General features: G+C 53.6%; 1 protein-coding gene across 2 annotated transcripts in view; it reads right to left on the bottom strand.

Annotated features, from left to right (window-relative positions):
- Nucleotides 1-22,872, bottom strand: part of HPCAL1 (hippocalcin like 1) — a 125,570-nt gene that overhangs the window by 5,691 nt on the left and 97,007 nt on the right. For both annotated transcript variants that reach the window (XM_017853802.1, XM_017853809.1), the window contains exon 3: nucleotides 868-1,269. In XM_017853802.1, coding sequence (XP_017709291.1) covers nucleotides 868-1,245 — 378 coding nt within the window. In that variant the 5' untranslated portion in view covers nucleotides 1,246-1,269. The remainder of the gene's footprint in view (nucleotides 1-867; nucleotides 1,270-22,872) is intronic.

Here is a 22,872-nt window from a genome sequence, read left to right as displayed (position 1 = left end):
CCTCGGACTCCTGGGCTCAAGCAATCCTCCCACCTCAGCCTCTCAAGTAGCTGGGACTATGGGTGCATGCCATTATGCCCTGCTACTCTTTTAATTTTTTATAGAGATAGAGTCTAGATTACAGGCCTGGCCATAAGCAGTTCTAGAACTGGATGCTCCTGGGCTCAGGGAGGCACTCAGGGGAATGCCAGGGAGGGGCAGCTCTACGCTCTACTCTCTCTTGCACACCTAGGCACCTGGCCAAGTGAACAAAACTTGGTTTCCTTCTGAAACATGGCCTTGCCTGCTAGAGCTGCATGAAGGCAGAGAGACGCCTCCTGAAGTGACGTCTTTACCATGCTGGGCTGATTCTCGTGATCGTTAATGCTTCAGTTTTACTGGATGACTGCGCCTTCCTGGGGACATCACAAGCTATCTGTTGCATTCTCAAATCCAGGGCTTTCCCCAGGTCTTGGCAGGTACCTCTTGCAAGTAACAATAATATAATTCTTGGCCAGGCATGGTGGCCCATGCCTGTAATCCCAGCACTTTGGGAGGCTGAAGGCAGATCACCTGAGGTCACGAGTCGTGACTAGCCTGGCCAACATGGTGACACCTTGTCTCTACTAAAAATACAAAAATTAGCTGGCTGCGGTGGCATATGCTTGTAATCTCAGCTACATGGGAGGGTGAGACAGGAGAATCTCTCGAACCCGGGAGGTGGAGCTTGCAGTGAGCCCAGATCAGGCCACTGCACTCCAGCCTGGGCGACAGAGCGAGATTCCGTCTAAAAAAAAAAAGCCCTGGGCTGGGAGCTGGGAGCTGGGAGCTGGGAGCTGGGAGGGGACCTGGGCCCGCGGTGAGACCCGGGGCCTCGGGCGCCGGTACCTGCACGATCTCCAGCATCTCGCTGCGGCTGATGTAGCCGTTGCCGTCCAGGTCGTACATGCTGAAGGCCCACTTGAGCTTCTGCTCCAGCTTGCCCCGCGAGGTCACGCTCAGCGCAATGATGAACTCCCGGAAGTCGATGGTGCCGTCGCCGTTGGTGTCGAAGGTGCGGAAGACGTGCTCGGCGAACTTGGAAGCGTCGCCGTAGGGGAAAAAGTTGGCGTAGATCTTCTTGAACTCGTCCACGGTCAGGTGGCCGGTGGGGCAGTCCTTGAGGAAGCCCTTGTACCACTCCTGCAGCTCGTGGTCGGTGAACTCCGTGTTCTCCCGCAGGTCCTGCAGCACCTCGGGCCGCAGCTTGCTGTTCTGCTTGCCCATGGCGGCTGGCGGCGGCGGCTACACCTGCAAGACAGGAGGTTAGCCGGGGACGCCACCCACGGCCACGGAGCAGGGCTGAGCCATGGGCCGGAGAGACCAAATAAGCCCATCGCTGTGCAAGCACTGCGATTCAGCAACTCCCGGGTCCCCCATCGGAAGGCATGCCACTATTTTATGGACCACCAAGAAGGCCAAGAGACCCTAATTAAATCACGACAGCCCACCCTCACACTGCGGGACATAGTCTCACTTGGAGAATGTGGAAATGTGGGGAAAAAATACAACTTAAAATCAGTGGAACAGGGCATCATCCGATGCCCACCAGGGGTTCTACAAGAGGCGAAGATTAAAAATCAGTTCTTACTTTCATCCCCCTCCTCAGCTCCAAGCAAAGTGGCCACCTCAGCCGCATCCCAGACTCTTTGGAGCAGTTCTTCCCTCTTTCAGGCATCACATTATGTTTTTATCTTTAGAATAGGCGTCTAGAAACTTTCAGGGAGCCACCCCCGAACCCTCTTTGTTTATTAGTTTTGAGACAGAGTTTCGCTCTTTTTTTTTTTTTTTTTTGAGACGGAGTCTTGCTCTGCCACCCAGGCTGGAGTGCAGTGGCCAGATCTCAGCTCACTGCAAGCTCCGCCTCCCGGGTTTACGCCATTCTCCTGCCTCAGCCTCCGGAGTAGCTGGAACTACAGGCGCCCGCCACCTCGGCCGGCTAGTTTTTTTTCGTATTTTTTTAGTAGAGACGGGGTTTCACCGTGTTAGCCAGGATGGTGTCGATCTCCTGACCTCGTGATCGGCCCGTCTCGGCCTCCCAAAGTGCTGGGATTACAGGCTTGAGCTGCCGCGCCCTTGTCTCCCAGGCTGCAGTGCAGTAGCAGGATCACAGCTCACTGTAACCTCTGCCTCCTGGGTTCAAGGGATTCTCCTGCCTCAGCCTCCTGAGTAGCTGGGATTAAAGGCACGCACCACCACGCCCAGCTAATTTTTTGTATTTTTAGTAGAGACAGCATTTCACCATGTTGGCCATGCTGGTCTGGAACTCCTGACCTCAGGTGATCCACCTGCCTCGACCTCCCAAGGTGCTGAGATTATAGGTGTGAGCCACTGTCCCCAGCCCACCCTCTTTATTTTGCCTTTGATAAACTGCCCTGGTGGGGAGGAGGATCTGGAATTAGCTCTAGGCAGTAAATGATGTTCTGAATGGAACCAGGAAAAAATGAGGCACCTGTGGGAACCAGGAACTGCTCTGCTTGAAACCATCCCCCAGGGCGGTTCTCCACCAGGCCTGAATGCAAGATTGATTAACCGGCATTAACATGGCTGCCACTGCACCACCTCATGTTACTTTCTTACATTCACAGTTAACATATATACAGGGCATGATACTTTTTGAAGTACATGGAAGAATGAGAAATAAGATGTCTCCCACCCTAGCCCCAGTGGTAACCACTTTGAACTATGTTTGTGAATTCCAAACAGTAGGCACCAGCTCTCCATTATGAAAGGTAAGACAGACCACCCACACTGCCCACCACTTCCTTTCTTCTCTGCCTCCATCCCAGGTTATTTTTTTGAGACGGAGTCTCGCTCTGTTGCCCAGGCTGGAGTGTGCAGTGGCGTGATCTTGGCTCACTGCAACCTCCACCTCTTGGGTTCAAGCAATCCTCCCAACTCAGCCTCCCAAGTAGCTAGGATTATAGGCATGCACCACCACGCCTGGCTATTTATTTATTTATTTATTTATTTTTGTATTTTTAGTAGAGACAGGGTTTCACACTATGTTGGCCAGGCTGGTCTCAAACTCTTGACCTCAAGTGATTCGCCTGCCTCAGTCTCCCAAAGTGCTAGGATTACAAGTGTGAGCCACCACGCCTGGCGCATCCCAGGTTTTATAGTACATACGTGTTTTTGTTTTTACTTATCCTTTCTATATCAATCAATCAATCAATCAATCAATTATTTATTTATTTATTGAGACAGGCTCTCACTGTCACCCCGGCTGCAGTGTGTGATCATGGCTCACTGAAGCCTTGACCTCCGGTGCTGAAGCGATCCTCCCACCTCAGCCTCCTGAGTAGCTGAGACTAGAGGCACACACCACCACACCCAGTTAATTTTTTTTTTTTGGTAGAAATGGGGCCTCACTATTTTGCCCAGGCTGCTCTCAAGCTCCTAGCTTCAAGCAGTCCTCCCGCCTTGACCTCTCAATGTGTTGGGACTACAGCTGTGAGCCAAGATGCCAGGCGTTTTTACTTATCTTTATGACTTTATCTTTCAAAATTACTAACACACATTCACTTTGACCCAGCCATCCCACTTCCAGAAACATCGGATGACACTCCCACCAGTGCAAATAATCTGTGCAGGCGGCCATTGCCTACGTGGTCTATAACAGCAAACTACTCAGGTGCCCATCTTACGTACTCACAAGAAATAATCTTCAAGGTGTATTTCTATGTGGAAAGAGAAGCTACACAACAGTATGCAGAGCTTGTTACCATCTATGAAAAAAGAAGACAAATATATGTGCTTGTGTGTTTGTGCTCTGGAAGGGCTTGTGAGGAAAGGATGACATTGGCCGGGGAGGAGCGATGGCTGGGTGGACATGGGCCCTGGGGACTTTTTTTTTTTGTTTTTTGAGAGGGAGTTTCACTCTTGTCGCCCAGACTGGAGTACAGTGGCGCAATGTTGGCTCACTGCAGCCTCCGCCTCCTGGGTTTAAGCGATTCTTGTGCCTCAGTCTCCTGAGTAGCTGGGATTACAGGCATGCACCACCATGCCCAGCTAATTTTTGTATTTTTAGTAGAGATTAGGGTTTCACCATGTTGGTCAGGCTGGTCTTGAACTCCTGACCTCAGGTGATCCACTTACCTCAGCCTCCCCATGTGCTGGGATTATAGGTGTGAGCCACCGTGCCCAGCCCCTGGGGACTTTTTATTAAGAGAGAAGGATCCTTCTCTCCTCCTGGCCAGTTAAGCCCAGCTCTGGGTGTACAGCCACAGGAGGCCAGCCTCTCCAACTGCAGGTTGCCCCAGACGAGGACAAACATGACTCTGTTTCGTGGAGGAGTTGAGCAATCACATCAGACCTAGAGCAATGTGCAGATGGGGGACCCCTGCAACCCCTGCCTCCACCATCCAGGAGTGTGACCCACCCTGGGGCTTGGGGATGACGCCTGCCAGCATGCTTCAAAGGGCTCAGAAAAGTCCTGGTTCTAACATGCAGCTGGTTCACTTTGGAAACTCAATTAATTCACAAGATGAAATGGCCATAGAGACTTCTACATGGAAAAAAAAAAAGGAATGTAAAATCAAAAGATCACTATTACCAAAATATCTGACAGAAGAGAAAAAAACAACCAAGATGCTACTGAGGTTTTTGGTTTGTTTGTAGAGATAGGGATCTTGCTATGTTGCCCAGGCTGCTTAAACTCCTGGCCTCAAAGTGATCCTCCCACTTCGGCCTCCCAGAGTGCCTGACAAGACTGCTATCCTGTTGGAAGAGCACCGGACCTGGCTTGGAGATGTAGGCTCCCTCTGGATTCTGCTGTCACTGATGGCTCTCGGGTTTCAGCCAGATGAGCTCTGGAGTCCTTCCTGTGTTGCCTCAGCGGATCCCAGACAGCTCTGTGTCCAGAGAGCCCCGCTCCGGCTGTCAGGGCTGTGTCCCCCAGAACTGCACAGTGCCCAGGGCACAGCTCACTGGGACAGTTCCAATTCCTAGGCCCAGATGCATGGGTTGAATCATGTCCCCACTAAAAGATGCTGAAGTCTTAACTCCCAGTATCTGTGAATGTGAAATAGGGTCTTTGCAAGGACTTATTTGCAAAGGCAGCCTGAGGACCTGAGGGAACCTTGACTGCCGCTGTGCCCCGACGTGGTGGGAACCCTCCTGACCACTGAGTTGAGGGCCTGGGCCATTGTGAAGGACCAGCCTTGCGTGGCACCTGCGGGAGAACCCACAGATGGACAGCAGAAGGACAGGTGGAGGATGGACGCCCGGCCTGAGGCCCTGCAGCACCCGTGGTGGCTTCTCCTGTGCTTTCTGCCCTGGCCCTCGGGTTGCCGTGTGGGGCCACTGAGTTGGCAAAGACACACGCACGCACAGCCCATGGAGTTCGCCAGGTGTTCACGTGTTACTTCCACAAACAAGTCCTGGTGGCACCGAGCCAGGCTCCAGGGCACAGGGGAAAGCACTGAGTGTGGACTTAGAGCCAGCTCCACCCATCCATGCGCGGGGGGCCTTGGGGAGGTGGTCAAATTCCTGGAGCTGTGGACTCCCCCCCTGAATAACGGAAGGCAGGGTGGTCGTGATGATGAAGAGGAGGCCTGGGGCACCCGGCCAAACCGCATGTGGCTCCTTCACCATGCAGAAGCTTTTCCAGAACCTCCTGTGTGTCAGAGGGAGTGCAGACAGTCCCTGCCTCAGGGGTCGACGCCACACGGGGAGCACGGGGGTGAGGAGGAGAGGGGAGGTGGCTCATAGGCGGGGCAAAGATCTGGGGGTGGCTGCCCCAGAGAACCCCCACACTGAAAGAACTTGGCAAGTGTCCTAGGAGCACTTATGAGGACGAGGAATAACTGGTTCTCTGGGAAGGGAGGGATGGGGGTGGGGCACCTGGGAGGTTGAGCTAAGCTGCAGAGCAGGGAATGACATCTCAGCCCCTCCAGCTCCCGCAGTCAGGCCAGTGAGTGGCAAAACCTCTAGACAAGCAGCTGCAGCAGGTTGCCTGAGGCTCCCAGGCAGCGTGAGGGCCACACCCAGCCCAGACCTCTCGGAAGTCTGCAGAACCAGGCAGGGGTTGACCCACAGGGCTGTCCCGCTCTGCGCTATGTCCCCCAGAGCACTGAGACTCAAGATGGGGCACCCACAAACCCTGCACACCTCCGCTTGGTCATTCCTAGGGTTCAAAAGGGCGCCCATTTTCCCATCCCTTCATCAGCTCAGCTGCTCTCAAGGCTTTCTATTGCCCACACTCCTCTTAACTTGTGGCATTGTTGCAGCCAGCATCTGGACGGGAAAACAGGGTTTGTCTAAGGCATCTCTAGTTCAGCCTCTTGTCTGATGCTGTAATAGCAGCAGCGCACGTGCACAATGGACCAGTGCATGAGAAGGCTTCATTCTGCACCTGCTTGTCCTCACTCCTCACTCCTTTCAGCTGATACGTGATGACGTTCCTTCTGGCAGCATGTTCGTGTGTGGTTTAAGGGGATGGCATCATACTCCTCTCTGGCATGTGGCCAGAGAGAACCAGCTGTGAGCAGAATGAGACAGCTGCCACTATGGCCTCAACTGTGCCTCCCCCAAATTCCCATGTTGAAGTCCTAACCCCAGGTCCCTCAGAATGGGACTGTACTTGGAGACAGAGTCTTTAAAGAGGTCATTAAGTTAAAATGAGGTCACCAGGGTGGGCCCTAATCCAGTATGACTGGTGTCCTTATAAGAAGAGGAGATGAGGACACAGACACACAGGGGAAACCGTGTGAAGACATAGCAAGATGGCAGCCATCTGTAATCGCAGGAGAGAGGCCTCTGAAGGAACCAACCCTGCCAATACCTTGGACTTCTGGCCTCCAGACCATGAGAAAACAGAGTTCCGCAGCGTAAGTGCCCAGTGTGCAGTCCCGTGTTACAGCAGCACAGCAGCCACCCTTGGGGAACTGACCTGCAGCTGACAAACATGTGTTATCGTGTCTATGGGGCAGGAGTGATGCCAGGTGCCTGACCTGCTCTCAGCAGGGACAGTCAGAAGCAACACCCGTGGCCTGTGGGGCCCATTTTGTCAGACACTTTACCTATTAGTCATGCTTCACCACAAGTAAACCAACCCTGGGAGAGCCCCAGAGCCTCTGAGAGGAAAAGCCAGGGCTTAGACCCAGGCAGGCCGGCTGCCCTCCCCAGGCCTTGCATGGGCAGCAGAGGGGAGGCTGGCCCGGGCAAGGGTGATGTGGTGATGGACACATTGTTGGCTAATGGCAGGCCCTTTCTGCCTGATTTGCACCCCTGCATTTTTCATTTCAAAATGAGCCACCTTCTGTGAAGTTGTAGGCCCTGGGAGCTAAGGATCACTGCCTTAAGAATCCACTCACCTCAATGAAAATCAAATCACTGCTCAGAATGAAGGGAGCAATTTATCCCAGAATGGATCTGTGATTTCTGTTCTTACCGATCCCATTGGAATGCCAAACTCATAACACTTATCTGCCTGAAATCACAGATGTGTATAGAAAGGGAGGTACCAGATTAGGGGCAGTGCCAAACCCAGTGAGCACACTGCTAGAAGATAACAGGCGGAATGCATCATGGTCTGCTGGCGAGAAGCTCCCTGCATTTCCAGCACCTTCCTGCATGTGCCAGAGGGCAGACGTGTGCGCCTGCGGCCTCCTGCCTCACTCAGCACCTCCTCTGCAAGTGCTTCCTACCCTTCGCCCTCTCCCAGGTGACCCAGCTGGGCCTGGCACAGGGTGGGTGTCTGTGTTGGGTGAATGGACACTCTTGCTGTGGTTGCAGTTGCTGTGTATACACACATGCACAAGCACCTGCTTTAAGGTTTGGCTAACTTCAGAGGCAGGGAGGTTTGGACAAAGCTGGTATCCCAGTGTGACCCACTTTTGGAATGCAAGGGAGAGAATTCAAGCCTCACAGAGAGGAGTGACACCAGTCAGGAACCGCTGAGCTGTGTCCCAGGAGCCCCAGGGACCTTCCTAAGGCTTTGGGGGTCCACAGGATGGGCAGGGGAGGAGGAAGGACTCTGGGCCTCCGGGCCCAGCACTGACCGGAGCAGCAACCCTCTGATCTGTTTCTGCATCCGTTCTCTTTCAAAGAAAGGATTCTGCTGACACAAACAAAGTCTGATGCCAAGACCTGCTCATCCTAAGTTCCTAGGTCTAGCAGCATCAACACAACAGAAGAATGTGGAGGCAGAAGAGTGTAGGGACCCCAAAATAGTACAATACCGTTGCCCCTTCTTTTTGAAAAAATCCCCACCCCAACAAGGAGAACAAGAAAAAGAAAAGAAAGGCTGTGCCTATGACCTTGATCACATCCACGAGGCGGTATCTATGCCCCAAGCCCCAACACACATCAGCGGGAAGTGGGCAGGGAAGATGGCAAACAGCTGAGCAGGGAGGGGGGCCAGGGAAGAGAAACAGGGCAACTAGGGCCCCAACATTCCAGAAGGGTCAGGGATAGGGGGTCCCCAGTGCCTCAGGAGGTGTGGGAGGCACAGTCTGAAGGAATGTGCAAGAATACAGCCTGTGCCAAGACCATGTGCTCCTCTTACTCTGTTGCCTTTTCTTCCAGGGCACACAGCTGGACTACATTTCCCAGCCTCCCTTGCAGCCAGGTGGCACCATGTGACTACACTCTGGCCAATGGGATGTGGACAGAGTGATGACCACACTTCTGGCCTGGGCCTCCATAACTCTCAGGGCAGCCCTTGCTCCACGCACCCTTTCCTGCCCTTTCTTGCTGGGCACCTGGAAGCAGAATATCCAGGGGAGGACTTGGAGGCCCCAGAGGGCACAGACCCTAAAGCATTTCTCAACCAGACTTTCTCATCTGAACCACAGCCCACAGTCAATGACTGGTGTGCCCATTTCCCCAACCAGTCATGCACCTAAAGACGGTGCATAACTGGTTTCGTTCCAGGTGTGCAGGAGGAAAGTTATTCCCTGCACGCCATGATGCCTTCGCTGTGAGTCCTTGATTCCCTCCTGGAATCTGGCTGAGAAAGGCTGTGAGACGAAAGACCCACTAAAAAGAAGAAACTTAAGTCCTTGCGTGACTGCGTGGAATAGAGCCTTCGTCTCCTGTGGTGACATCCCACTGCCACACATCAGGAAACACCACTTCATCGGGCCAAGCAGAGATTGGCACTTGCTTCTTACAGCAATTAGCCACCCCTGACCAACACAGAGCCCTGTCCTCAGCAGTCAGGTAACCACCCCTACCCCAGCCCCATCTCCCAGGCGTGGCGGGGGAGGAGTCTTCTCTGGGAAGACGCTGGACAGGAGAACAACAGGCCCAGAGGAAGGCTGGTGAGGAACCCACAGAAGATGAGTGAGTTGAGGGAAGTCCGCCCTCTCCAGTCTACCTCCCCGCCCTGAGCAAGCGGGTAGCCAGCCGGCATCAGCCCCCAGCAGAGGACTGGAGGATCTTTCTCCAGGGAAGTGGAAACTTCAGCCTGTCTTTGGGGCCTGGTGCCCGGCTGGGTGCTTGGTGTATTCCAGGCTGTCGGGCCCTCTGAGTGCTGAATCCTGGGCTGAGCACTGCGACGTTGGTCCCCAGTCACCAGCTCCCTGAGGGGCTTGAGTTATGGTGTAGGTGTGCCCAGGATGGGGCATAAAAAGTGAATAAAGTGGGGCTCCAGACGAGTCACTCATTCCCGGGGCACTCGGCGGCTTGCCTAGAGCAATGCAGGCCCGGTCCCCGTAGGCCACATCCAGGAGAGGACGCAGCGAAGATTCTAGGAGCTGGGAAAGTGGGGTCACTCCTGGCTAGGTCACTCCCAGCTCCACCTTAGGGACAAGGGACCGAGGCTTTGGTGGAGTGGTGGGCTGTGGACCCAGGAGGTCTGAGTGGAGAGCCCACCTCCTTCCCGTTGTCCTGTAACCTCCCCTGGGCCCTTTCCGTGCCAAGACTGTGCCAAGACCACAAGCAGCCGCAGAGGCTGCCCAGGGTGCTGCCGGCTGGTGTCCAGCGCTCTCCTCACCTTTAGACTTGCTCGCCAGGACAGCTTCGCAAACTGGCCTCCCCACTGGAACTTTTATGGAACTGGTAAATGGAGCCCCTGAATGCCAAATGAAGGTGACGGCCGCACACACACTCCCAGTCACTCACTGGGATGGCCAGCGTGTGCTTATTAACAAGGGCCCAGATGAAACATGTAATCTGAAGGACCTCATTTTAGCTCTCTCCCGGAGGCTGTCGGGCCCGACGCAGGCTGCCTCACGAGAAGCGGGGGGCGGGAGAGTGCTGCATGCCGCTGTGACCCCTCTGTCATTCATTAAGCAAAGGAGCCAACCTTATTGGTGCTTGGCTGTTTGGTAAGACGACTGAGAAAAATCTAGCCTTTCTGCAGAGACAGAAAGCCACCACTCACGTTTCCCAGCAGAAACGGCCACCTGGCTCCAGTAATTAGGCAAACCCAGCCTTTATTTCTCAGGAAGTCTTACTTTCATCTCCAAGGAGGATGGTGGGGTAAGGAATGGGGGACCCAGGGGAGGGCAGTGTATTTGAGAGCAGAGCCATCTCCTGCTTGGCTTAAAAAGATTCATATTCAAGCAGCGCTCGGATCAAACTAGTAACAGTTGTCTGAGGGCATCAGAGATGATGTTTTAATTCACGGTGATGGAAACACGGGAGAGGGAGTTAATGCATCACTTAGAGCCACCTCTCTGGTTCTCAGTTACCCTGTTATTGTTCTTAATCTGCTAAATTGTAAAAAACAAAAAAAAAAAAAAAAGAAGAAGAAGAAGAAGAGGAACAAGGAAAGAAATGTAAACATGTAGCTGGGGAGCCCTGTGAGAAATAGTTAACCCAGAGTCGGTACTGCCTGTAAATTAAGCCTGTTTAGTGGCATAATTCTAGCAGCTGCTCAGTGAGACTCATGGGAACCAATGGCTTGACTGTCCTGTTACTCCCACCTCAGTGCCGGCTGACGGCATTGGTTGGCATCTCATCCCATCGCTCCGAGATGCTTTCATCAGTCAGATCTCCGAAGCTTGCCAGGCCAACCAGACTCTGAGATGCTTTGAGGGAAGGCAATCAGAGAGGTGGGGAACACCAAATGCTTATGAAAGACCCAGGCTGGCCTGGGTGCCGTGGCTCACACCGGTCATCCCAGCACTTCAGGAGGCCAAGACAGTGGATTGCCAGAGCTCAGGAGTTCAAGACCAGCCTGAGCAACATGGTGAAACCCTGTCTCTACTAAAAATATAAAAAATTAGCTGGGCGTGGTGGCATGCACCTGGTAGTCCCAGCTACTCGGGAGGCTGAGGCAGGAGAATTGCTTGAACCTGGAAGGTGGAGGTTGCAGTGAGCCGAGATCGTGCCACTGCACTCCAGCCTGGGCGACAAAGCAAGACTCTGTCTTAAAAAAGAAAAAAAAAAAAGCAGTCTCAGGAAGAGACTGGAGAGGCGTTCATTGTGAATTTCAAGAAATCAGAGGGCTCAGCCCATTTGAGATGAGAGCTTATTCTGCCTGGGGTGGAACAGGAAGGTGGAAGGCAGAAGGGGCCGGTGGAAGACAAGCAGGTTTGTGCTCTTTCTTATCTAGCACCCAACCCAGTTCTATCTCTCAGTGACCGCCGGACCCACATAGCTCCTGCAGCTAAGTCCCTCTCCTAGGGCTGACTGCATTTTTCAAAGCAACTCGGGCCTGTGTCCTTCTTTCCTCCAAATAAGCAAGTGAGTCAAATTGCCTGCAGCCTTAGCTTCCCGGTAGTTCTCCAACGAGGGGCCAGTTCTGCTCCTGGGTGATTGCGGGGAGGCTGTGCTGGCTGCCAGGACCCAGGTGCACTGAGGAGCCGATGCATCTGGGACCATCCAGGCTGAAGTGTGGCTGGGCCCACACTAGAGGGCGCTGTTGAACAGGCTCCCAGGGTCTGAGCCGAGATCCCGCCCATCTCAGGTGCCTCCGCGTCTCCACCTATAAGCTACGGCTTTGTCCACTACGGTCACCACCAGCCACACGTGGCTAATGAGCACATAAACGGTCGCAAGTCTGAACTCATATATGTGCCCTTAGTGTAAAATACACGCTGGATTTTGACGACTTCATGTGGAAAAAAATAACATAAAATATCTCATTAATCCTTTTTCTTTCTTGATTACATGTGAAATGGTAAATGATACCATTTGGGATCTAATGGGTTAAATCAAACAAGTTTTAAATTTCATCTTTTTTACTTTTCAGTGCGGCTATAGAAAAAGTTACAATCACATAGGTATGTGTCTCCTACTATATTTCCCATGGGCAGTGCTGGGTAGAAGTAGCATTCACTGGGTGATACCAGGGACCCTGGATCTGGGGCCACCAAACAGGGACTCTTCAAGCTCATTAGCATCCTGTGGTATCCTTTATTTATTCACTCGTTAGTGCCCTTGAATGAAAGATCATGGTGTTTGTATTTCACAATTACCGGTGAGTCCCACACGGTTCTCTTTTCAGCAAAGAGGGCTAGCCTGAGAACGCTGCAGAGGCCAGCTGCAATGAGGACCCCAGGTCTGACCCTAGCTAAGGAATGAGGCTGGTGGGGAGGGGCTGCAGAAGGAAGAGGTCCCTCCTTCTCTTTGGAGCTGGAACAGCCAACCCTGCTGAGTCAGATCTGGGGAAAGAGGAGGTTAGTAACACCTCTAGAGTGACAGTTCCAGGGTGTGCCTGCACCTAAACCCAACCCACTGACCTACAGCTCGTTTCTGGAGGCCTTCCTGAAAGCTGTTGCATCACGGTGTTTTGCCCACTGGATGGGCTCCAGGCCAATGACTTGTTGAGAAATCCAACTGAAACCTTCCTGACTTCTTACCCATCCCCAGCCTCTTAAACTCCTCACAATTCCTCAAAGCCTTACAAGAAAAACATAACATACAAGGAGAGAGAGAGAGAGCCAGCAGGGCATAGAAATCCCCTCCCTCCACCCATCCCTCCTTTTCCACCCTCTCAAGGCTGAAATGCCCTAAATTAAGCTGGTGAGAAGGAAGAGCTGGAGAAATGAAAAGGGAATCCCCAAGAGATGTACTTTCCCTTGCAGAAACTGCTACTGTGACAGGAAGAGGAATGTGTGGGTGGCTGTCCCTGCACTCCTTGTGCTTCTGCAGATATGAGTTCACCCATGTGGCACGCTCGCCTCAGCCACCCAGCCAACCCCTACTCATTCACCAAAGCCCAACACAAAGGCCACTCCTCAGGCATGCCTTTCCCAGTCCCTACAACTGCTTTTCCCTTTGAATTCCAACAGCATTTTTCTAGTATGAACTCAGCTTTAGACACATCACTTGTCTTTTTCCTTCATTAGACTGGGAGCTCCTGGAGGAAGGAGAATACTTCATTTGTCCCAGTTGGAGAAGCTGCTCAGCATGTTCCAGCCTCAGGGCCTTCGCACCTGCAGTTCCCTCCACCTGTCTGCTCTTCTTTCCCCTCAGTGTCTGCCAGGCTTGCTCCCTCCAAGTTCATGACCTTGCTCAACATTCATGGGGAAACCTCCTCCAAGGTCCCACCCCAAAGAGCATCCACCCTCACCTTCTGGTCCCTCACCCTGACCCCTTTCCCAGCATTTCCTGCCACCTGGTACTATATTTACAAAATCTCTTGACTGTCTGCCTCCTTTTGTTCACCACTGTACCCCCACAGGGCCCAAAACAGGGCTTGGCACACAATTCAGTCAATATGTTTGAATGAATGGTTGTGTATTCCAAGGGCCGAGCATAGTGCCTGAGCAAATGAACAAAGGAATGAGTGAGGGTTCTTTTTCTAGGATCCCTCTTGCTCTAACATTCTGTGACTCTTCCAGTTTTAGGAATGGCTGGAGGAAGGTCAGCGGTTAGGATGGTCAAGTGCTCTGCTCAGATTCTCCAGATGGCACATTCAGACTTGGTGTTCTGGAAATCTCTGTTTTCTGGCATGGAAACAGCTGCAGCAGAGTAGAGCTTTGGGGGCATGCCAGACTTGGGGGTTCCATTCATCAAACTGGTGCCAAACTCCTTCCCAGGTGAACACATCCCAGTTCTATGGTCCTCAGCCAGTGGAGTGGGGGACAGGATAGGGGACTTCCTATTACTCTCCAGCAAGATCATTCCCTGGACCCGTGTGGCATCATCACAGAGCCAACATCACTCCAGCTTGAGTCTTTGGGGAGGAGCTCTTTGAGCTGCCTTCGCAGCAGAGAAAGGGAGGTGAGTGAAGCAGACATACATGAGCCTCTGGGAAGAGCACGGAGAGACAGGAAAAGGGAAACGCCCAAGAGAATGCTCCCATTCCATCCAGAACCCTAACTCAGCAGGAAAAGGAAGCTCAAAGGCAAGACCAAAATGAGGCCACAGACTTTCTGAAAGCAACCCCCGACCCACGTCTGTCCCTGTGACAGTTCCATGTTTCTACAGCAGTGGAGGGTGCCGGACGCCAGGCGGGGAGCAGAGCCATGCCAGGGCCAAGCTGGAGAGAGCCCGGTGGGAATCTGGGTGTGGAGTACTGGCCACAGAGCCTGGGACTTCCTCTGCCCCCACCCAGCATCTTGCTTTGAAGGTGAATTTGGGGCTTTCAGTGACAGACCCCAGAAACACCAGGATGCAGTGGGAATGGGGTCTCTGAACTGGTTCCCTCACCCACACCTCAGTGGTTCCCGAGTCCCGTTCCATGCTGGGTGTAGGCACACATGGATGGATGAGACACAGAGACCCTTCCTGGGGCTCCTTGAAGTGACTCCCCCCACACACGCCCATGAAACAGCGGTGATGGGCGTTAATAGACTTAACATGGGCCCAGGAGCTCAGGCGCAGGGCACAGAGGTCAGCTGGGATGGGACAGAGCTGAGGGCTGAGCCAGGGCTTAAAGGTTCCAGGAGTTCTCCAGGTGGGACAGACAAAGGAAACAGTGTGTGCCAGGACATAGGGGCAGCGAGCACTGAGTCCTCTGGCACTCAAGCCCCACAGGACGAGGAGTCCCCACACGCCACAAAGGACTCTTCCAGTTTCAGTAATGCTGGAAGGAATGACTGAAGGAATTAGTGCAGAGCATGACTGTAGGAGAACGCACGTTGATGACAACAAGGAGGGGTGAAGGGGAGAAACAGTAGAGGCTCAGCGTGCCCACCTCCCCACTACCCAGCAACGCTCCGTAGAACACTGAGAATAATTCTATTACTGTTCAATCACACAATAAAAGCTCAAAAGTTGAAACGACCATGGGAATCGCCCAACTTCCCATTGGCAGGGACTTGGCGCATACCGCAAGCTAACTGCTCTGTGGGAGAAAATAGGAGGGCACACCAGGCTGGAGATCCTGAGGCTTTAGACGCTCCTTCGTCAGTCCCTCTAGATGTGACCCTTCGTGCAGTCAGCCAGAGCTGGCGGGGCGCTGCTCCCTGCCCGAGGCCCCCACCCTGGCTTGGCTATGCTGATGACGCCTGGTGATTTGGCATGCCAGCCCCCAGGCATCTTGGAGCACATTCTTCCTGGCTCTTTGTGCCAGCTGCAGAATGACTCAAGCACTGACCCATGCCTGGGTGGGAAGATCCATGCGTCAGATGGCAGAATCCCATCTGCAAATTCCACCCTGATGTTCCGGGCCAGGAGGCGAGCAACAGCCCTTCCCCAGGGAACCATGTCTCACCCTAGCAGAAGCAAAACTGAGACTACAGGGCCAAGTCTGCTGTCAAGTGCCTCAGCCTGCCCTGCCGGCAGCCAGCACTCAGCACACCCTGGAGGGGCCATGGAGTGTGGACAGGCAGCTCTTCCAGGGTCCTGGAGTCAGACAAGGCTGGGCTAGAGTTGCTGGTGTCAACGCTCCAGACCCAGCCTGTTTGCTCCTCTGTAAAATGGCACCAGAATGCCAGCTTTGGGGGCCTGCAGCCAGGATGGGGGTATGTATATGAGGAGTGCTGTTGGAAGCAGCCCGCAGACCCAGGGGCCCCGCTGGGGGCTCTGCCCAGCCTGCCTTGTCTCCAGCCATATGGTCCTGGCTGTCTCAACTTCTCTGGGCCTCATTTCCCTCGACTGTAAAATGGGAATAAGGGTCCCTGCCTGCAGGTTCTACTGAGTAGTTGTGAGGATAAAGGGAAATGGAATCTATAAAAAGGAGTTCGAAAGCACCAGTCAGATGCCTGGGGTATTGGCGCAGCTTTACAAGAAAGACAACAACCTTGGGAGCCGATTCCTGACACTGAGCACAGCCTGGCGGGAGGCAGGGGCTGCGGCCTGGGCTCGGTGGAATCTCTGCACTGCCTGGCAGGCCCTTCTCGCTCGGCATACCCCAAGCAGCAGTATGAAAACCTGGTCCTGAGGCCCAGGTGGGCAGAGAGCCTGGGATCATAGTGGCCCAGACACATCCAGCTGGGGCAGGGTGAGCGAAATTCCAACTCCTGTTCTTCAAAGAGAAAATAAAGAAAAAGGAGAGAAGAAGCCCGGCATGCCACAGCAGGGCACAGCCCACTCGGTCCAAGATGCAAGAACGGCCCAGCCCTGGGACAGCAAAGGGGCCCAGGATCTGGGGGCTGCTCAGTGCCTGCTGGGCGTGGGAGTGAGGCGGGGGCTACCTCAGGGCATGAGGTCCCTTCTGTCATCTCCGGGGAGGTCTGTGGCTGCTGACTGCTTTGGGTCTGTTTCACAGGGAACGCAGCATCCTGCTGACCAGCACAGGCCAGGCTTTCTGCAGGATTTGGCAGACAATGTAGGAGATAGTCCCAGACTTACCCAGAGCACTGGGGCTGATGCGTAAGCTCTGCGGGGCTGGGAAAACACCCAGCAAAGACAGGGTGAGGGGCATTCCAGGAGGAATCCACAGTGTGCTGGGAGGCAAAAGGGCATGGCTGGAGAAGGGCTCGGGGGGACATAGCTGGGGAGGAGCCAGAGTCTGGCTGAGGTGGGAGCTCGTTCCAGTCCCAGACTTCATCCTGGAGTGCTTTCAAAGTATGTAGGTGTCAATGACTCGCAGGTCCAAACTTTTGGGGAGACAACCACCAGCAAGTTAGTTGTCCCTGCTACAAAGCTCTGGGCTGGTACTTCTCCATGTACCTTCATGGGTAACAAATGGACAAATGATAGAGAACATTATGGAGCAGTGTATATAGCAATAAAGAACAAACAGAATATGGAACAAATGGGTAGATTAACAAATGCAGAGTGTGGGGAGGAGAGGCAGCCAGGAGAAGGAAGAGAAAAATACCATCAAAACCTAGGAATTCAGACCAATTACTTGAATGGTAGTTCAAATTTGTAAAGTCCGAATCAAAAAAATACCTGAAAAATTGCCTCTGAATTCTTGATCAGGTAAGGACTGGAAAGAGTGGATGTTTGTAATGAACGGATAAGAACTCTTTGTTGGCCAGACTCAGTGGCTCACGACTGTAATCCCAGCACTTTGGGAGGCTAAGGTGTGCGGATCACCTGAGGTCAGGAGTTCAAGACCAGCCTGGCCAACATGGTGAAACTCTGTCGCTACTAAAAATACAAAAATTAGCTGGGCATGATGGTGGGCACCTGTAATTCCAGCTACTCGGGAGGCTGAGGCAGGAGACTCACTTGAACCCGGGAGGCGGAGGTTGCAGCGAGACAAGATCACGCCACTGCACTCCAGCCTGGGTGACAGAGCAAGACTCCGTCACACACACACACAAATAACTCTTTGTTATGAGGGCATCATTTTCAACTGCAGAACGGAGCTGGAGGCGTGGGTGGTGGCGGCTAAGTCACACACCCTGACGGCTCTCTTTCCTCATCAGGGGCCAATATGCGGTTGGACAGTGTGGCCCCTGAGGTATGAGCTAGCTCTAAAAAATATCCTCGAGAAAAAAATTTAAACATAAAGAAAAACAAATACATAAATAGAAAACTTCTTTGAGTCCATCACCAGAGGAGGCTTCCAGAGCACCTGAGGAGCTGCTCACTGAGCCAGGACTGGTGTCCCTCTCCCTGGACCTTGTTCAGCAGACCCAGCTGCCTCACTCCTGTCTTAGTAGATGGTAAAAAGCTACATTTCTGCCAGGTCCCTGCTTGAGAAATGACTAAACTCTCAGTTCATGAGCCTCAAAGGAACTATTTCCAAATGTTGAATTCATGTGTCCCAAATGAATGGGGTTTGGCCACATTGTAATGTATCTCGGGTGGAAACCATTTGTAAGAAATACCATTGTAAATGTTAGACGGAAGAGGTGTTTGTGAGACACGTGTCCTCCCTGGGGTTTTGTGCAGTCTGCATGGCTCTGTCTGCAGGGCAAGGTCCACCCTCTGCCTTGCTGCCCACAGCTGAGCTCAAGGTGGGAGGGCTCCCAGGTGCCTGCCTGGTGTCCACACCAGCACACCCGTCAAAAACTTTTTCTTTAATTCTCTTTTAAATTTGGAAGGGAACCTCCAGTGAATCGTCACATGTATTATTTGATTCATGTTTAATATCTCTGGGAAGCAATAAAAACAGTAAGTCATTCTTAATAAAAGGGCATCAGCCCGGCTGAAACACTAGGCACAGGAATGGTATTGTTCCAGCTGCCCTCGGTGGCCCCAGCAGCTACAGTCTGGAGTTAACTGTTGGCAAGTGACTTATCCATGATCACCCAGGCATCTGACTCATAGACACTGTGTTTATAATCAGGAGTGGGGGCAGCTCATAAAAGCCACTCTTTGCTGTCTTTAGTCTTTAAATCACAGCACCAGAGGCCACAGATTCTGCAGGGAGAGTTGTGGCAATGCACTCACCCATACAGACAAAGGGTAATCAACACGCACTCACGGAACACCTCTTAGATTCAGGCCACAGTGCTAAGCACTGGGGAGACACCGAAGGGTAAAACGCCCTCAGAGCGCTTCCAGTCTGGTCGGGAAGGCAAGACAGGAACTCCTTCTTTTCTTCTCCTACCAAGGTTCAGTTCCTGGCTGGGCGCAGTGGCTCATACCTGTAATCCCAGCACTTTGGGGGTGCAGAGGTGGATGGATCACCTGAGGTCAGGAGTTCAAGACCAGCCTGGCCAAGATGGTGAAACCCCGTCTCTACTCAAAATACAAAAATTAGCCAGGTGTGGTCATGGACGCCTGTAATCCCAGCTACTCGGGAGGCTGAGGCAGAGAATCGCTTGAACCCTGGAGGCGGAAGGTTGCAGTGAACCGAGATTGCGCCAGTGCACTCCAGCCTGTGTGACAGAGCGCGACTGTCTCAAACGACGACGACGACGACAACAACCAACAACAACAACAACAACAACAACAACAAGGTTCAGTTCCTACTCTGAGCTGGCGCGGGCTCTGGGATGCTGGATGGCAGAGGGAGGCGGCATTCCAACATGGACCAGCAGCTTCCAGCCTCCAGCTTTCCGGCTGGTCCCAGTTCTCTCCTGACCCTTTTCCCAAGAAGAGAGCTGGGTTCCATTACTCAGGGTGTGGCTTAGTAATAATCCCATAAAACCATTATCAGCACGCGCCTGGAACACAGGGAAGTACACAGTAATGTTTGACAAGAGGCAGGAAGGAGTTCAAAGAGGGAGGGAGAGAGAAGGTACGGCTGATCTAAGGCCGCTCCTCCAGACACCCTCCAAATCCTCTGCAGATCCGGCCTCGGAACAGTGGAATCTTTAGCCCCGGGGCACTGTCTGTGCACCTCCTGAGAGGCCCATCAGGACAATTCTAACCAGATAGTCTCTCGTTCAGCAAAAGAGCCAGTTTCCCAGAGACCCTCTGGGGGCCGAGGAACATCCAAAAGAACAGATATTTGTAAACATCGTCTTATGGGGGGGGACCCCGCGATTACCTCTAGTAGAATTTGCACATGCGGGTCTGAGAAGCCAAGAATATTCTAGGGGGTAACTGAGAGAAAATGTGTAATCTGGGCTGTTCCCAGAAACCACCAGGCTGTGCCTGGGGTGGTGCTGGATGCCTCGGGAAGGGGAGAAAAGGATCACTGTGGACTCCACCTAGAGAGGGCCAGTGACACGGGTGGGGAGGAGCCTGGCCTGGCTCGACCTGGCCTGGAGACCGGGGCTAACAGGCATCAAGGTCAGGGGAGCGGTCCTTGTGCAGCCTTGGCTCTGTGCTGCCCATGTGGCTGAGGCAGGTACTAGCGGGCAGGTCAGCCGGCCCTTCCTCCACCTCGCCTGGGCATTCTCCCACCAGATGGGGAGGCCTAGGCTGGTCTTGCTTCTGTGGGATCTGGATGGCAGCCCTCACACAGAGCCACAACACGGAGCAAATGCTCTGGGGACGCTGACGGCCAGGATTCCCCTGCTAGGCACCTGGTGGTCCTGCCGAAGGGCCAGGACAATGTCCCCAGCCCTCCACTGATTCCAGGGCAGATGAGAACGCTAAGTTGTGCCTGCCCACAATGTGTCTGTGTGTCTGTGTGTGCAGGCACATGTCTGCCCACAATGCTTGTCAGAGAGGATCTGCTCTCCGTGGCTGAGGGCTGGAGGGGACGACCACAGGAAGTGATACTGCCAAGTCATCCCAAGTCACCCTAAATATAACCCTCAACGTACAACACAGGAGGACTATCCCTTCCCCGCTGCCTTGCCTCATGACCAGTGTCCGCCTAGGAGGGCACTTCCAGAAAGGCTGCTCAGATGGCTCTCTGAGACGCCCGCCTGGGATCCACAGCCTGGCCAGCACCGGAGGGGAGGCAAGCCTGGGGTTCTGCTCTTCTGGCCCCAAATCTCCATGGCCCTGTTCATCTAACTTCTTCCAGAAGAACTGTTGGCTACACAAATCACTATGAGCAACAGTGAACTCTTCATCCTGGGAGGAGGCGTCCTTATTTAAGGGACACAGAGGGCTGCCATATGGTGGGACTCTGGCTGCGCTGAGATGCTGCTCACACCTGTCTTCCTCAGTGGTCGGGGTTGCCAGCGTCCTGCCCCTCAGGTGTGACCCACCACGACCTGGCTGAGCCGCCTGCTCACCCCCTCCTTGCCACGGGTGTACATCTGCCACAGGCCCTTTGCACCAGCTGCTCCTTAGCTAGAAGCGTGCCCATCCCTGGCCTCCTGCAGGCCTTCAGTCAGTTCCCATCAAAGGAAGGCCTTCCCCAAGCACTCTATCCAAAATCAACACTCGTTCTTTATCCCCTTTCCAGCGTGATCCTTTCTCTCATTTCTGTTTTATTGAGTTCACTGTCTGTCTCCCTTTGAGTGGAGCTCAAAGTTCTTGGGGCCAGGTTTACTCTGGCCCATTCTCCATCAGAAGCCCAGAGCCTGGAAGCTTGTCTGGCACAGGGTACATGCTCCATGAACCCACCTCAACGGAAGGAACGCGTGAGTGTCTGGGGACGTGGAGAAGGAGGCTGGTAGGGGAGGCTGAGACTCGAGCCTTAGTATGCAGGTGCTGCTTCTCCACTGCCCAGGGAGCGGTCTGCTGTACACGACCAAAGACCAGGGGCGGAGAAAAGCGGAAGGCCCTTCCACTGCCCATCACCTGACCCACAACATCCACGGCCAACGGTGTGAATGTGCTGGAAAGTGCCTTCTGACCCCAGAGTCCCTCAGCTCGTGGTGGTGGTGGTACAGAGATATTATTTGCTGTGCGTGCACTGAAATGCCCCAGGGGTCCGGGGATGGGCATGGACACCTGGGACCACCTCCTCCACCCCCTTCTGATCCCTTCGCCTGCTCCAGCTTCTTGACACAGGTATCAGCCTCAACACGACCTGCCGGGCCAGGCGCCTCCCCTGTGCACCTGTGCTGACAGTGGCCTCGGGCCAGGACACTTGTATGCAGGTGACATCCAGGTAGCATGGACCCAGATGTTCCCCCACTTTCCAGCTCCAGTAAGGCTGGTGGATGGAGAATGAATGGGTGGAAGTGGCCACTTCGCATGCAGTTGTGTCTATTTTCTTCTGAAAAAAATACTTTTTTCTCAGCTAACCACTGGCTAACCGGCACCCTGAGGCTGAGGCCCCAGCCTGGACGTCTCCTCCCAACCCAGCAGCCACTCTGGCAAGGAGAAGGCGGAAGGAGAAATTCCCTCCCTCAGGAAGAGGAAGGCAGGAAAACCCACCCCACACATGGGATGCAGATCTGAGGGCGGGACAGGGGATGGGCAGAGGGTGGGGAGCTCACTTTGCCCTGGAAACACCACGTGAATGCATTGGTGCCCAGCGGGAAAGCAGCCATGTCCGGGCTCTGCCCTGAGCCCTGGGCCTGACCGACTGAGGGACTCACGTCTACCAGTGCCACAGATGGAGCCCGCCACTGGCACCTGCCCTCCACCCTCACACAGCCCAGAACCCCCTCATGACCACTGAAATTAAGATAGTGACGCTTTAACAGGTTTCGGGTCCAAATTTTAGCCTGGCTGAGCATTCAAAGGTGGTTCCTTCTGAGTGGGAAGATGAAAATTATAAAGAGCATCTCCCACATCTAGGGCCAAGAAAATTCCAGACTTTTGGAAAGCGACTTTGTATGAGGACTTGGAGGACTTCAATCCTTATACAGGACCCTGCCAAACTCACCAGATGCAAGTTGGTGATGAGGGCTCTCATGGGCTGGGCATGGCCAGATGGGGCTCTGTCCCCAAATGTCCCTCCCCCAGGTGTCCCCCTGGGAGCCTATGACAGCCGACCCTTGCCACATCCATGGCCCCAACTGATGCTCGCAGTACGCAGGAGCAGGTGGGGCAGGGTGTTGAGTGACAAGAGTCACCATAATAGTCATGAGACCATGACAGGGAGGAGGGAGAGAGAGGAGGAGCTGTGGGCAGCCAGGTTCTGCCGGACCAGACACCACGGAGACACTTCACTCCAGGTCTGATCTTGCATTGACCCTGGAGAGGGCATTTTTATCAACCTTCATATGCACAAGATTGGAAGGGGCTGTGAAGAGGCACAGCGAGAATCACACACTCTTCAGCATCGCACACCTGGTTCGTTGCTTGCAAACAAAACCAAACCCTCAGCGCTGGCAGAGCAGCCCCACAGCACAGCTGGCGGGTTCTCCA

Source organism: Rhinopithecus bieti, unplaced genomic scaffold (genome assembly GCF_001698545.2).
Source record: "Rhinopithecus bieti isolate Rb0 unplaced genomic scaffold, ASM169854v2 scaffold_1530, whole genome shotgun sequence".
Lineage (NCBI taxonomy): Eukaryota > Metazoa > Chordata > Mammalia > Primates > Cercopithecidae > Rhinopithecus > Rhinopithecus bieti.
The sequence above is the reverse complement of the archived record's forward strand: the minus strand, read 5'-3'. Positions and strand labels throughout refer to the sequence as shown.